Below are 15,825 nucleotides of genomic sequence, written 5' to 3' on the forward strand. Positions count from 1 at the left end.
TGTGATGTCTGTGTGTATCTGTGTGTACAGCTGCGTGTAGTGTCCATGTGTATCTGTGTGTACAGCTGCCTGTAGTGTCCGTGTGTATCTGTGTGTACAGCTGCCTGTAGTGTCCATGTGTATCTGTGTGTACAGCTGCCTGTAGTGTCCATGTGTATCTGTGTGTACAGCTGCGTGTGATGTCTGTGTGTATCTGTGTGTACAGCTGCCTGTAGTGTCCATGTGTATCTGTGTGTACAGCTGCGTGTGGTATCCGTGTGTTTGTGCAGCCTCATGCGGTGTCCGTGTGCGCCTGTGTGCAGTTGTACACGTATGTATATGTGTGCTGTATGCGTTTGGTGAGCGAGGGATCCTGAGGCGCCACACGCCGTCTCTCTGGGGAGGGTGGTGATGGAGCGGAAGGGCTGTCCTCTGCCCCCGCCCCCAGGAACTCCCAGGAAACGTGGCACTCAGGTTCTGAGACCCCAGGGCTCCCGTGGGGACTGTCCTGGGAGGCAGGATGGCTGTGATCCAGGGCACTGGCCTCCGTGGGGGGCAGGGGGCGCTGGGGCAGGCTCAGAGCTGGCACCCCTGCTCACCGGCTATCTACCTTGGGGTAGTCAGCCCACCACCCTGCAGCCAGATTCCACGTCTTGAAATGGGGAAATGGTGAAGATCTCACCAGCTTCACCCAGCTCTTGTGAGGAGCAGCCGAAAGAGCAGATCAGACCTGCACGTGCTGTTCCCAGGCGGGTCACAAAGGTGGTGACTTAACCCGCTTTTGCAGCAGGAGGGCGTCCACAGGAGTGATCACCTCCTGGCCATCTCTCAGTCCAACCACCCAGAAGCAGGGAAAAGCCCCCCACCGCGGCCCTGCTCCCGGGAGCACGGGAGTGCTCCAGGTGTGGCTCGGGGACAGCTCTGGCCCTCTGGACCCCAGGCTGTGGGCGTGAGCCCCAGATGGTGGTGTGGGAGAGAGGCCCGCACACCCCCTCGCTCCGCCCGTGTGGCTCTGGGCGGAGATACTCCCCCGACTCGGGGCAGCCCGGTGGAGTCTCCTCCATGCCTCCCTCCCTCCACTTCATCCATTCACCAATATTCCCAGCGGGCCGTGCGGGGGGAGAGCCAGGCTTGGGAGCTGGGAGGCACTCTGCAGGCTTGCCACGCCTTGCTGCCAGCGCGGGGGCACACGCAGACACAGACACACACAGAGCCACGCGCCCCACAGACTCACCTTCTCCAGCAGCTGTCTCAGCTGTTTCGTGCGGGCATCCCGTGAGCACATGGTCTGCTGGGGGGCGACTACTGTACAAATGCACCTGCCCTCACTGTCCTGGGCAGAGCTGTACACCTGCCAGCTCTCCTCAGGGTTGGTGGGCAGCACCTGGGGGGCAGGGGGCAAGGGAGAGGGAGGGAGAGAAAGTGAGACCAGAGAACATCCCGCCGGGCATGCCGTCCACGCCCAGCCCCCCGGGAAAGGGCAGAAACAAATCGGTCCAAAGACAGCTGCTGGCCGTGGGGGGGGAGCAACCCAGCCGGTCTTCCATCAGGATCCCCAGGGCCGGAAGGGAGTCTAACAGGCACGGCTCTTTCAAACATATTTTTTAATTCAAGGGATTTTTAAACTTAGGGGATGTTTAGAGTTCTGGCGTCTGACCCAGCTGACAGGTTCGGTGGAAGGGAGGGGAGAGCAGAGGCCGCGAGCTGGGTGAGGAGCAAAGCAGGGAAGCAAGGGAAGCAAGCGGCTGGTTGAGTCACAGCCGCACGTAATTCAGAAATAAGATCTCCTCCCGTATGGCCAGCAGGGGTGGCTGGCGCAGTCGCGCTCCGCTGCTCCCCAAAGCTGGAGAGGAACAGCCAGGATCCAGCTGCCTGTTAGCTGCGAGCTGGGATGACCCCAGGCCCCGGCCGCGTCCGCCGCCCAGCTGGCAGAGGCCCCCGAGGGGATGCTGGGCTTCCACCCCACGCAGGCTGCCGCCCGCGAGCCATTTGGCAGATGTCGCCAAGTTGCTGGTGACACGCTGTGCAGGGCTCACACCCAGCCTCAGCCCCGAGGTGCGCCCCAGCACCCTCCCAACCCCTGGGCTGCACGCGGCCGCTGACACGCGGACACAGCTGGTGTCACCTCGCAGCCTGGCTCAGGGGGTCCCAACTGCCAAGTACCCGGGGCGGACAGTACCGTCTGAAAACTCACCCCTGAGCACAGATCCTGCGGCCTGCCGGGTGGCCGCAGGTCACCTCCCTGCTATTTTTAGCGTGGGGATGGGGAGAAGTTGGGTGGACGGAGTCCAGGGTACAAACATTGCCATTTCATTCATTTCCAGCCCCAGGGGCACAGGACCTCGGGGCAGGAACACAGTCACCGGGAAGGAGACGGCGGCAAGCAGGCCTCAGAAGGGCAGATGAGGTGAACGGGTGCCGGCGTCCGAAGGGGTCACCGGGAGACCCCCTCAGAGCACGGCGCCCTTCACTGCCGAAGGAACGGAGCGGGAGAGGAGCGCGTGTCCTTCACCTCTCCTTTCCGCCGAGAGAGCCGGCCTGGGGCGCGCCCTCTCCTCCGCCCGCCCCGCTCCGGCCACCACCTGAGCCGGCCGAGCCCAGGGGCGGCCCGCCGCTCGCCCCCTCCCCCAGGGCACCGAGAAGGGACGAGAAGCGCCTGGGGAGGCAGGGCGGGAGGGGACGCGGAGGGCGCGGTGCGACTCCCGCGGCCGTGCACCCCCACGCCCCGGCCCCGACCGGCCCCGTTGCACCCTCCGCTGCGGGGACCCGGGGACCTCCGCCTGGCTGGGGAGAAAGGCGCCTCGGGACTCCGAGGGCTGGAGCTCTTGCCCGCCCGCCCGCCCGCCCGCCCGGGCCCCACTCCGCCGGTCCAGTCCGGCTTTTGCCAAGTGGGGCGGGCTCAGCTCCGAGCCTAGACTGGACCCGGCAGGACGGGGGCCACCGCGTCTCCCCCTGACTTGCGGAGTGACCTTGGACAAGTCCTCAAGACCCCTGCCTCAGTTTCCAAACCTTGTCAACAAGGGACGTATTAGTTGAATGCGGACTCCCAGCCTCTTGAGTCCCTGGCAGGCTTTCGGGAGGCCCCCGCGAGGGGATCGGACCGAGGCGGGAAGCGCCGCACAGAGGGGCCCGCGACCGGCAGAGTGGCCGAGGCTGCGGGTGCGGGGAGCAGGGTCGCCACCGCGGCGCGCGGGAGCCGCGCGGGCCCCGCGCGTGCCCTTGCCCCTGCGCCCTGCTCCCCGCGCGGCGCCCGCTCGCCCGGGGCTGGGGAGCGGGGGGAGCGGGGAGGAGGCCCGGCAGGGCGGGCGGCGGGCGCACTTACGCCGGTGCTGCGATCGAGCGTCCCGCCGCTGGCCGCCGAGAGCTTGGTGGTGTTGAGGCCCACCAGCGAGGGCAGCGTCTGGGACATCCAGTTGGTGATCATAGCCATGGTGCTGAGCACAACCCCGATCTTGAGCAGCGGCACCGACATCGCGCCGGGAACGCCTCCTGCGCCCGCGCCGCGCCGGCGCCGGCTCCGCGCCCCGGGCAGCCTTCAGGCGGCGGGCACCGCGGCGGGCAGGGGCGCCCGGCCGTGTCCCCGCGCCCCCTCCGCCCGCCGCCGCCCGCCCGCCGCCGCCGCCGCCGCCGCCACGCGCGCCCCGGCCATGGCCGCGCCGCCCCGGGCGCCCGGGAGAGTGGCCGCCTCGCCGCTGCCCGCCGTCCGCTGCCGCCCGCCCGCCGCCGGGAAGGGCCGCCGGCTCGGGCTCCGGCTCCGGCTCTGAGTGCCGCGCGGGCTGCGCGCGGGGGCCGCGGCCAGGAGGCGGGGACACGGCCGGGCGGCGGCCGACGCAATCTGCCCAGGAAATGGGTGGATTTTTCCTCTCCACTCAGGCTCCCCGCCGCCCCCTGGCTGCTGGCAGCGAGGTCTGCAGAGCCCCGTCGACCGCGAGGAAAGACAGACCACCGCCCCGCAAGTCATCAAAATCCGCCCTCAAACACGGCGGCCTTGGCGCACGGGCTGGGCGGGCCTCCACTCTTCCGCCCTCAAGGCCGCCGGCCAGCTAGGCCTGGGCACCGTTCTGAGACCCCACCCGCCCACCCACCCAGCCAGGTCGCTCTTAGCCCGGCTGCTGGAGGCCTGCTAGGTGGTGGCTCCAGGCCCCCTCCAGCCCCGCAGCCCCCCGAAGCCCAGCAGAAACCCAGACAGCCAGACACTCGGCTCCAAACGCAGCTCGGGGCGGGGGTGTCCAGCTCCGTGCTGGCAGAGGGGCCGAGGGAAACAGAGAGGCCCCTCTGGGAGTCCTGGGCAGCTGGGACCCCGCAGGCCTTTGCTGGCAGCCCCGGCTCTGCCCGGTGCCGGCTCCCGGGTCAGGTTGTGAAGGGTGTGGGCATGCGGTGGCGGGGCAGGAGCTGGGCGTGGGTTAGGGGCTCAGGCCTCCGAGCGGGGTCGCTAACGCGGCCCCACCCGGGGTGAGTGTGGTCCAGGTGGTGGGGACCTGGTGGTCAAAGGCCTGGGGGCCAGGGGCGCCTTTTCTCACTGGTTCCTCCTCGGGGTTGTGGGGTGGGGGGAGCTGGTGCCCAGGCAGAGGGGCAGGGGGGCAGGGCAGGCTGGCACAACTCCCCAGCCCTTGGCAGCATCCGTGCCGGGACATGTGAAGGCCCCTCCGCAGCACAAGCGTGAGTGGCTCGCACACCTTAACAGGGCTTCAGAGTTTGCAGGTGGCTTCCGACGGAGAAGAAAGGCGCTCCTCCAGGCCACCCAGCTAAGCCTCCCTGCCGTGTGGGGAGGACAGCACCCGCCACTGTCTGCGTGGAAATCGATCTCCCTTCCGGGCGGGCCAGACGGGCGGACAGAGGCGGGAAGGGGCTGGCTTCCCGGGCCGCCGAGGAGGGACGCTGCCTTCCCGGGCTCCACTCTCTGCTCCCAGGGACAGAGGACTATAAGCCAGGGCGGCCTTGGCCTGAGCGCGGTGCTCGAGCCGGAGGGACGCCTTGGGCTTGTTTTTCTGCTTAAAGCAGGGATCTGAGGCAGCCTTCGGGCGGCAGGCAGAGAATTTCAAGAGTTGGGGAAGGGCGCCATCTCCCAGTGCCGGCGGGTACTGCAGGCTCTGCGGGCATCCAGGCCGCCAGTGCGGCCCGCCAGGTGAGGGGGCGGCCGTCCTCCTCGCCTGCCTCCTTTCTCCTTCAGTGAACGTTCAACACCGATTTAGGGCCTCGAGCTGTGCCGACCCAAATCATTCACACCCCTCTTCCCGCTGCAGGACACGCACCCCTGCTTTGTTGGGACCCTGCAGATCCCACCTGAGGCTGGTGTCTGCAAAACCCTGACAGTCGGGAGGCAGCAGGCTCTTATCACCTCCTGTGTGCACGGCGGTGCAGCCCACGATCACGGCCGCGACGCGCGGTGCAGCCGCTGTAACCCCCAGCTCAGAAACAACACCAGCGCGGCGGAGCAGACTCCCAGCACCGTGCAGGAGCAAAAACCTCCCAACAACCAGCCAACTGACCGAGACAGGTGGCTCAGAGGGGTCTCTCTGTGTTCAGATTCTGCGGCCAGACAGCCTGGGTGTGGGCAGCCTGGGTTCTCTGCCTCTGACTGGTTGTGAGACCTCAGCCAAGGTAATTAGCCCTCCCGTGCCTCAGTTTCCCCATCTGTAAAGGGCGTAACAGCAGGGCGTGCAAGGCTTCAGTGAGTCAGCGCAAGAGCAGACATGGCGGCCAGGAGGGGTGCCCACCCTCGTCACGCCCGCTTTACAGAAGACCCAGGGCTCGGAGGGGACCCTCAGTGGGGCAACTGACACGTGGGCATGGGACCGAGCTGGGATTTGACGCCCCCAGACACCCCCGCCGCCTCTCCTTAGAGCTGCTTTTTGCTAAAGGCCACCCACAAGAGACGCCGTTGGTACAGACATACGAACACGGAGGAAGCGCTGCTGGAAGCGAAACAACTCGCAACACCCAGAGCTGTTCTGGGAAGGTGAGCGCCAAACGTGCAGACGCAGAGAGTGGAAAGAAAAATACCTCTTCTGATCTTGAAGAACTTCTGATCTGATTTCATGACAGTAGTGTCCCAGGGGATTTACAATGGGTACTCTAAATTAGAAGAGAGCCAGCCTGGCTGGGCTGTTCAGCGGAGGAAATGAAATCCAGGTCATTTGCACCAATGGAGCCAAGTCCTGCTCCCAAGACCTGCTGGGACTAGACCCCCCCTCCCCTCAACAAGGTTGAGGGGCCAGCCCACCCCTGCTCTCCTGGCCCTGGGCCCTCCCAGATGCACCAGAGGGCAGTCAGTTAGGGCCAGCCTGGAGACTTGAAACCCCCTTATCATATTTCTCCTGAGCCTGCAGTCCTGAAGGGGAGCCTGAAGGCGTCCATGGCATCCCCATAAGACATGGCTGACAAGAGTCCTTTAAAAAGCTTTGGGTTACTCACACCTGCTTGTCAAATGCGGGCTGCACCTTGGAATTCCTACAGCTCCCTGGGAACTAAGCTGATCCCCCGGAGCTCAGAGCACGGAGAGGGATGGGAGGAAAGCTGACTCACACCCACCGGACGCCCTTAAATCCTAGCCATCGTCTCATCACCGGTCAGCTCGCTACCTAGACTCGGATAGACGCACTGCTCCCGCCTCCCCTCCCAGAGTGTGTGGATGGCACTGGGCTGTGCGGTGGACGCAGCCGGCTCCCCCGCGGGGACCCTGGACCCCTGCTGCTCTGAGCCACACCTTCTGTAGCCGACAACGTGCGGCTCTCACCACTGGGAGGGTCAAGGCAGGTCACTTCCATCTAATTCCCTGCCCGGGTCCTCTCCAGTGTCCAGGATCTGTGATTCAGTAGGAGAGACAACTGCTTTTAATGCATTTGGAAAGGGTCACGTGAGAAGCCTCAGCAAGTGTAATTTGATTTAGAAGCTACACAGCATTTCCAAAGGCACACTGTGGCTTGTTGAAGGGTGGAGGCCTATGGATTAAAGGCTCCGTGGCGCTGGCCAACACCAAGTGTTCCTTACAAGGGACCGGAACCCCAGCTCCTACACAGCCCTCCTTGAGCCAGGGCTCACTCACACTCGCAGCCCTGAATAGCCGTCTTTGGACTAATGGAGCAGGTACTGAGCCCCAGACACCCTTACACGAAGCAAGCGGCTCACAGAATCCTCACGGATGCCCTCGGGATGGTGCCAGGGTGGCTTGGCTTTACAGAGAAGGCGTTTGGGGCTTAGAAAGATGACAAGACCTGCCCAAGGTCACATGAGGAGCCCCTCTCCCAGGGTCAGGCTCAAAGACACGGTCCACCTCCACCCCTCGGATGTCACGGTGTTTGGGGCCATCTGAGACCAGCAGCGGGGTGGCTGATGAACAGCGGATGTTTCCTGCTTACAGTCCTGGAGCCGGGTGTCCGAAATCAAAGCGCCTTGTGGTCACGGCCCAGTGCGGGCCGGCCTCCCTGCGTCCTCACGTGGTGGGAGGGGTGCGGGGCTCTCGAGCTTTGTCAGGAGGGGCCGATCCCATTCAGGAGGGCAGAGCAACTCCTGAAGCCCCCATCTCCTTGTGCCCTCACTTCTGGGGGTGAGGATCTCAACATATGCAATTTGGTGGGCAGTGGGGGGCGGGGGATGCAAGCATTCAGATCGCAGCCTGAGCCAGGTGAGAGCTCTCGAGGCGCAGGAGCACCGTGTCTTCGTGGCCACAGACACCTGCCCAGTGCACCGTTCCGTGGGTACAACGCTCCGCCGCTCCTGCCAGAGCACGGCTGGGCTCCGGTCAGCTAAGCCCAGGGGAGGGCGGGGAGCTCTGCCTGCTCCCCGATCCCTGCGGGGCCTGCAGGCGGGGTCATCTGTCCTCACGCCAGACCGTCCCAGCCTTGACCTTGGTGGGCTCCTTGCAAAGGCACCGGCAGATGGGAAGCAAGGATCCCTGGGCCTCCCGGCTTTGCAGGCGGGGACCGGCGTTACATAACCCTGGACGCGCCCTCCCGCCTCTAAGCCTGTCCTCCTTAGGAGTGGTGTTCGCAGGCGGTCCGGGTTGCAGACAGAGTCCCCCCACGGCCGGCTGCGGGGCGAGGGAGCGTGTCGGGCAGGCGCCTCTGATCACCTCCCTTCCACGGACGGGAAACAGGCCCATGGGGCTCGCGGGGACTTACAGGGCCAGGGGCCAGCCTGCTCCAAGGCAGGCCCCAGAGGAAAGTGTGGAGGCCTTTCTGCTGTTTAAGAACATCCCTACTTCCCTCAGGTATATGCGTGTGGCTGGCGGTGGGGGCGCGGAGAAGAAGGAAGGGGAGAGAGAGGGAGAAGGCGAGGGGAGGCCGGGGATAGCGGGGGCGCGGAGCCTCTCTGCTCCATCCCCCCTGCCTTCCTCCTGCTCTCCTGGGAGCTCTGGGGGCAGCAGGACCTGGCCTCCCGCTGCTGGAGGAGGCCGCCCTCCCAGTGGCCGCGGGGGACCACTGCAGGGGCCCACCACGGACTGTCCTTCCTCTACCGCCTGCTCAAGCCCGCGTTCCCGCTCTACCGTCAGGACACACAGCCTTCAGACCCCAAGCCGGGGAGGGCGAGCGGGGCTGTCGCTGCCGGCAGAGCCGGCCGCCCCAGGCCCACCCTGGGCGGCCCACACTTTCTCTGCTCCCGCTCGAGAAAGTCCCACGCTCCTTACAGACCCGTCGCCTCAGACCGTTGGCCCAGACGGGGACGGAAGCCACGGCCCCACCTTGTCTGAGGCCCCCCAGTAGAAGTGGGGCCCAGTCGTGGGAGAGGCCTGTGAGGGGCGGGGGGGTTCAGAGGGCACCGGGGTCGGGGCTGGGCTCCGGGGCTGGGCTCCGGGGCTGCGGACGCCTGCAGGTCCCCGTTCCTGGGCAGGGCCCCGTCACACCGAGTGGAGGACTGGCCCTGGCCTGAATTAGAGGGTGATGTCGTTGTGAGGACATCTAAGAGGCAACTCTAGGGTCTGCCTGGGAACGCAGGAAACACCCCAGGATGTAACACTCGCTCAGAGCAGAGGCCTCCCCGCAGGTGGATTCTAGAGGCTTCCGCACGCAGCCACTCCGGGGAGCACATGCTCTGCTCTACACTCCTCACCAGCATCTCAGGCTGACCACAGCCCCTGCCTGTGGAGCCTGGACTTGGCCTCAGAAACTGCAGCCCCGCTGCTGACGAGTGGAGCTGGCCTGAGAAATCCCTCGAGCTATTTACAGGGGCACTCAGCCAGTGCCCTCTCCCCAGGGGCCACGCGCCACTGACTCCAGCCGTGCAGAGTCACCCGGGGAGATTCAGGGGCTGCCCAGGGCAGGGCGGGGCGCACGCCCACCCGTCACAGAGCAGAGCAGAAGCGTTCTCAACCCTTTCTCGGGGTCCTGCCGTGCTGCCAGCGCACGGAGTGAAGAGCCAAGTCATCGATAATAGTTACAGACACACCTCTGTTCTTTCTTTGACCTTCAGTCCCTCAAAGCATCCTGTGAAGCCGGGGCCCCCTGTGAGGGCCGGGTGCGCCTGGGGACGCCTGGGCTGGGAGGGTTAAGCTCCCGGAGGGCGTGCTCACCATGCTGCGTGCACTGAATGCCCTAGACGAGCATCGCCAGGGTGAAAGCTCCCCCGAGACAGAGCCTGGGGCCTTGGCACCTTCCCTCCTCTGCCCTGGACTCCTCGGTTGAGACGCTTCTTACTCACCCCCTCTTACTGAGGGTCTGCTTTTAGATGCCGTGACCTGAACGTCAGGAACACGCAGGCCAAGCGCCCTCTGCTGAGACCTGGGCAAGGAGATGTGGAAGCCCACGTCTTCTAAACGTCGCCATGGCCCACTGTCAGCTGGCGTTTGTCCTAGGGTTTAACTGGGTGCAGGAGAGGGGGGGCCCTGTTAGTAAGGAGGAACCCCCTTCCTGCAGCTGTACTGTGAAAGTGAAGAGTGAAGGTCGCTCAGCCATGTCTGACTCTTTGCAACTCCATGGACCACACAGTCCATGGGATTCTCCAGGCCAGGATGCTGGAGTGGGTAGCCTTTCCCTTCTCCAGGGGATCTTCCCAACCGAGGGATCGAACCCAGGTCTCCCGCACCGCAGGCGGATTCTTTACCAGCTGAGCCACCTGAGAAGTGCTGTCTTCCCCCCAAATTACAGATCCCACCAAACGCAACAAACAGTGTAACCGGGTGTCGGGGGTGGTTCGGAGATTCAGAGGGGACATGGACCAAGAAGGGCCGGGTCCTGTTTCTCACTCCCCAGAGCTCAGTCCCTGAGCAGATGCTTGCAGAGTCCGGCAGTGCACAGCTCCCTGAGTGAAGCCTCCCTTTAGGCGGGAGAGAGCTGAGGTGAAGCCCAGTGCTCCCTCGAAGGCGCCCTCCCCCTCCCAGGATGAAGGGCTTGCCGGCTCTCTCCAGCTCAGGGGCGGGAAGCAGCTGACCCCCGAGGGCCCCCCTTCACAAAGCTCCAGGTCCAGAGCGGGCTGAGCGCGGGGCCACACAGTTAGAGACCCGGCTTTCAAACCCTCTTCCAAAGGCCACACGAGCCGGCCCCTTCCTTACTGGTCCTCAGCGATGCCATTCTCTGCGCTTTGTGTTTCTCTCTCTTTCGTAACGAGAACACAAACTCGGGTGTCCGGCAGACCGGGGCTGCATCCGGGGTCTGCTACCTACTCGCTGGGCCGCTGGGCAGGTGACTCAGCACCCGCCGCCCGCGCCTCGGCCTCCTCGTCTGGAGACGGGACAGTGGCTCAGGGTGCTGAGGCGTAGGCTCCCGCGGTGGGGAGGGGCCGGCGCTCAGCGCCACGCAGGGATGTTAACCCTCACGACTGGTTTCCCCCCTAGTGCCTTCAGCTCCTGGCCAAGTTTCTGACGTGTAACAGTCTGAAAACGTGGAGACGGTGCATTTCTCTCTGCGGTTTCTCCCCCCTTGTCTGAGCCGCCGTGGGAGGGACCTCAGGCTCCTGCCCGGGGGTGAAGAGTGTCCGTGGGGCACCCCCCAAAGCCGAGACCAGCTCCTGTCCCCACTGCCCCGCCCGCAGTGGTGTGCACCTAATTCAGTTCAGCCAGGTACTAGTTTTGCACGGCTTTACACTGGGTGTTAATACTGATTACGGGGCCCGGTAACTCGTGTAATAAATACAACCCAAGGCAGAACATCACCTTTCTTTCCACTGGGGAAGGCTGGAGTCGGTGGGATGAGGGACACACTGCTTTCAGAGAGGAAGCAGCTGCCTCACAACGGGGATTTACAGCCCTGCCCCTGGGTGTCACAGAGGGTGTCCCGGGGCCTTCCCGCCCAGAAACAGGGGCACCTCCTGGGCAGCCTCTGGCCAGCCCCCGAGGCAGTGGCCAAGCTCACTGCAGAGACAGAGTCAACTCCATGCATTCTGAACTGCCTGGTAGAGGGAACGAGCCCAGCCGTCCTGAAGCCCCCACTCCCTGGACCACTAACACCCCAGCACAGGTGCACCAAAGAGCTGGGGGAAGTGAGGGCCTGGGGCAGATGGACAGGATGCCAGTGGGGTTGCCGAGCCCCAGCTCGCATCCAAGCAGGTGGCAGAATCCATGCTTCTGTCTGAACGGACAGCTTTACTCTTGTTTGCTTTGTTCGGGGCGCTGGGTTGGGGTCTTCACTCTGGCTGGATGTGAGGAGGTGAGAACAGGTTTGAAGAGAGAGGGTCCTGATAGTCAGCTCCATGCCAGCCCCGCTGCGACACCTGCCTGTCGGCTCACAAAACCCACCCCCACCCCACTGCCGGGGGCCACTCAGACCTCTTCTCGGACGCTGAGACCTGCAGGGAGCTCCCCAAGCTCCGGGCAAGCGTCACCAGTCACCCCATAAAGCCTGGGGGCCCCCGAGGGCCCAGGGACAGCTGACGCTCCGAGGCGCCCTGTGCTCCTTTCACAGATGGAACCCCCACCGCGAGGGGTCCAAAAGGCCACGCCCGGCCTGGGGACTAATGAAAAAGGCTCCACTTCACCCGAGATAAAGCTAACCCCTCAGCGCTCCTTTGCTGTGCGCCGAGGTTCTGGGCCCGTCTGCGTGATGTGGCCTCTGCGTGCAGCAGCCCTGCCCACCTGTCCCTCCCCATCTTCCTGCCTGGGCTCGGCAGGTGCAAACGGCACCCTTCTCCAAAGCACTCTCAGCTCCCTCCACTCCGATCCCAGAGTCCTTGGGCCTCTCGAACAAGCCGGCTTGGCAGCGTCTCAGTCCCCCCACTAAGCACCGTGGCCCGTGTGCCAGACGGCCAGGCCTGGACTCAGCATCACCAGCCCAGGCGTGCCGGAGTCAAGCCTGAGCAGCTGGTATCAGAGAGGGGCACTGGCAAGAAAGGAGGACAGGCCGGAGCGGGGTGGCAGCGGGGGCGTCCTCGAGCCTCACCTTCATGCTCTTCTTTTAAAAGGGTAGACGTCCAGGCTGAAGCTCAGAGCCCTTCTCAAGATCACCAGAGAGTGGCTGGTGGGGCCGGGAGGGGAGGGGCAGCTGGGCCCAGGGTCACTGTCAAGAGCTGCCCTCCCCTTCCGGGCCATCTCTCATGGCGGGCCATGTGCTTCTTGCAAGGGAAGGTGAGCTGGGCTGGGGTGGGCAGGGCACCTCCACCAAGACGCAGGTCGGGCTCTGCATTCTGCCGGGAAGCTTTGCTGGTGCTTCTCAAGGAGCTGGAAATGCCAGCCTCTTCCTAAAAACTACAGCACAAGGCCCAGTCAAGCGTCTTTCCTTCTGGGGACAGAGTTCATCTGGGCCCACGAGCCTGGCACGTAGTAGGCCATCGATCACTAGCTGGCGTTTGACTGAGTGGCTCATCGTAAGCGCGCTGTTGGGAGAACAGATGGCCCGGCCATGTGCGCTCCTCCCGCCCCCCGCCCGTCTGCCTGAATCCTTCAAGCAGCGCAGGTGACACCCACACGGTTCCGACTTGTTCGCATTCGGACGGGCCCTAATCCACAAACACAGCGGCCCTGGAACCTTGTGTCCACGTTCTCCGGAAGGGCCCTGAGACGGAGGGTGCGGGCGTGGGGGCAGCTTACTTGAAGCGGGAGAGGAAGAGGGTGGGGGCCGACAGAGCCCACCCAGGCTGGTCAACACTGCCCTGCCCTCCTTGTCCTGAAGCCCAGAGGGGATTCACCCATCACACGTGCAGGGACCAACGCTCCTGACACCAGGCAGTGTGGCTTCCCAGAGTCAGATCCCTTTGGGATCAAGAAAGCAAGGGTCTTGGGTAGGGGTGTCCCAGGGGAGCTCTCAGATTCACAGCAGCCCTGTACCTACACCCACCTCCAAACCCAGTCCCCGCCTTAGAGGTCTGACAAAGGAGAGAGGCGCCTGGCCTGACCCCAAAGAAGCCCACCTGGGTGGGGCCAGGGAAGCCAGGGTCTCTGGAGACGGGGGCCAAGCCAGCCACCCTCTGACCGCTTCACAGATGTGGACCGGTTAAAGCAATCTCTGCCAGTTGGGCCTCGGTTCTAAAATCCCATTCCCATTAGGAATACTAGGCTTCTGACGGAAGATTCTCACAGCACAGACTCAGAGGCAGGCCGGGAGGGTAGGGCCCTGCCCCTCAGCTGTGTTGAGGGAGGCATTCCCTTGAGGGATCCTACAGCTCCGCTTCACAAACAGGAAGCTTCCAAAGACAACAACATCATTTCCCTTCCTGGCCCAGCGGCCTCTGGGAGCTGACCAGGGTCCTGAAGGGGTGGTGTGGCTGCAGGGGTGTGTGCTGGGGCTGGCCACACTCGGACGTCCAGCGCCGACAGCGTGGACGGGCAAGAGCTCTCGCCAACCAGACAAAGCTTCCAACCCAAGCTAGACCAGAAGTTTCTTCCAAGGACAGGGGATCTTTAAAAAGACTGAGGAGTGAAGCCCTGGAGGAGGGCTGGAAATGGAGACTCAGGGAGCCTGGAGGTGAGGAGGCCAGTAGGGCTTGGAGGGCCCGAGGGTGGTCACTTCCAGGGCACCCAGACCAGCCGTCTCCTCCCCGCGATGTCTGAAGTAGGCACATGCCTCCTGGCTCCCTTCTGCTGTGTGTGCTCGTGTGCGTGGCGTGGGAGCGTGTGTGAGTGGGCACGTGCATTCCTGCAGTGTCCACTCACAGAGCCCGAGTCTGCCCCTCGGCCAGGCCTTCCCCACAGCCAGGAAAACTCTCCCGGAGACTGGGTGGACCCTCTCCAGGGGGCCTGGCTGATTTCCTCTGTGGCACCAGCAGGGTCTCCGAGCGAAGACAGACCCTCCCGCGGCTGGGGCTGGGGCCGCACGCACTTCCCGAAGAGCCAGGGAACCGGCAAGCACTTCCCGGCGAAAACAAGGGCTGCTTATTCCAGAGCCTTCTCTCCTGCGATCCACCTCTCACCCTCTCTTCTCTCTTTTGTTTCCTCTTTTATTCTGGGAGGGAGGGAGGTGCAGAGGCAAGAGGGAAGAGAGGAGGGTTGGGGGCAGCTGGTGCCTGGGGCCAAGCTCCTGACAGCACCCTCAGCACCTCCCGGACTCGCAGCTGCAAAGGGCATCTCCCGGCTCAGATCGTGGCACAGTGGCACCGTGGAAAGGGCATTTTAATGTCACTCTGAGCGGCCTGGCTCCCGAAGCTGGCAGCCTCTTGCCAACACCCCAGTGCCAAAGCAACACCCAGCCCGCCGCCCCAGACCTGCCAGCTGCCAAAGTGACACCCCGCCCGGCGCCCCAGACCCGCCAGCTCTCAGATGCATTTGAAAATGGAGAATGCCAGCCCGAGACAGGCTCTCTATTGATACATTGTTCAGGGATGGCTGGTCCACTTAAAATGCCCAGCGGTGCCCACACACGCTCGCCACTCACTTCATGCCACGCATGTGGCCACAACCTCCCCCCCAAACCTCCACATGGAGCCCACAATGCACCCAAGCCTCAGACACGGCGGCTTGCCCTCCCCGGTCCCGTCTCCCGGCACCATGCCCACCGCCAGCTCAGGAGCCCCAAGGGCAGCAACTGTAGCCAGGGACAGGGATGCAGGGGCGGGAGTTGGGTCACATCCGCCTCCGAGCGCGCCACGGCTCCGAACGCCCGCTCGGTCTTCCTCCCTCTTCCTCCCCGATGACAATAGCTGCCCAAAGGCCCCCTCCACTGCCCCTTGAACTTCTCAGCAGGGAGTGGGCAGCCAGGGCGTCCAGGAGGAAGGGGTCAGGGCTAAGGGTCCTGGGGGACACAGCAGCAGTCTGGGATCAGCCTGCACCTCTCCTGCATCCCAGGTGCAGCTGGTCCCCTCCCCAATCCCGCGGCCGCGCCCGGGCCGGGGCGGGGGTGGGGGGCGCCGAGCTGTGCGGAGCGGCTCCCCGACTTTGCCGGCTCCGGGCCGGGCGGGCGCCTCGCACGCAGGGAGGAAAATGGCGTTGGATGCACGTACTTGGGTGAGTTCGGTGCCCATCAGGATGAGGAACAGGAGGCTGAGGAGCTTCCGGGCCGGTTGCATGTCTCGCGGCCGCCTCCGACGTCCTGGCGTGCGGGGAGCCCTGGGTGCTCGGCGGCCGGCGGCTGCGTGGACGCGGACGCGCTCCCGGTCTGCGGGCTCCGCGGCGGCGCCCGGCCGTGTCCCCGCGCCTTCAGCACCCGGAGCAGGCGGCGCGCGGGGTCTGCTTCGCGGAGCCTCCGCTCTGCATCTCCCGCGAGTCGAGCGGCTCCGCGGTCGCCGGGCGGGGCGGGCCGCCCCTCCGCCCCTCCTCGGCCCCTCCTCCTGACGGCCCCGCGCCCGCAGAGCTCGGGCGCGCGGCTGGGCGGCCCGGGTGCCAAAAGTTTGCGGGGAAGGGGCGGGGGCGGGGAGGCGCAGGGGGGCCCGCGCGCCACGCTCACGCGCGGGGGTGGGGAGGGCGGCGGCGGGGAAGCCGGGACAGGATGTGACATCAAGCAGGCGGGGGAAATTTAACTGGGAGGGAAAACTCCACCCTGGCTGGCT

At 64.8% G+C, this 15,825-nt stretch overlaps 1 protein-coding gene across 2 annotated transcripts in view; it reads right to left on the reverse strand.

Moving 5' to 3' along the window:
* Window positions 1-15,537, reverse strand: part of OLFM1 (olfactomedin 1) — a 39,731-nt gene extending 24,194 nt beyond the window's left edge. Inside the window, exons 1-2 of one of the 2 annotated variants that reach the window (XM_027966138.2) lie at window positions 15,280-15,537; window positions 1,214-1,363 (exon numbers count right to left, since the gene is read on the reverse strand). In XM_027966138.2, coding sequence (XP_027821939.1) covers window positions 1,214-1,363; window positions 15,280-15,345 — 216 coding nt within the window. In that variant the 5' untranslated portion in view covers window positions 15,346-15,537. Of the gene's footprint in view, window positions 1-1,213; window positions 1,364-3,301; window positions 3,473-15,279 lie in introns of those variants that run through there. The other variant, XM_027966137.3, reaches the window with a different exon arrangement.
* Window positions 15,538-15,825: the final 288 nt, after the last annotated feature.

This window comes from Ovis aries, chromosome 3, assembly GCF_016772045.2.
Source record: "Ovis aries strain OAR_USU_Benz2616 breed Rambouillet chromosome 3, ARS-UI_Ramb_v3.0, whole genome shotgun sequence".
In the NCBI taxonomy this organism is placed as follows: domain Eukaryota; kingdom Metazoa; phylum Chordata; class Mammalia; order Artiodactyla; family Bovidae; genus Ovis; species Ovis aries.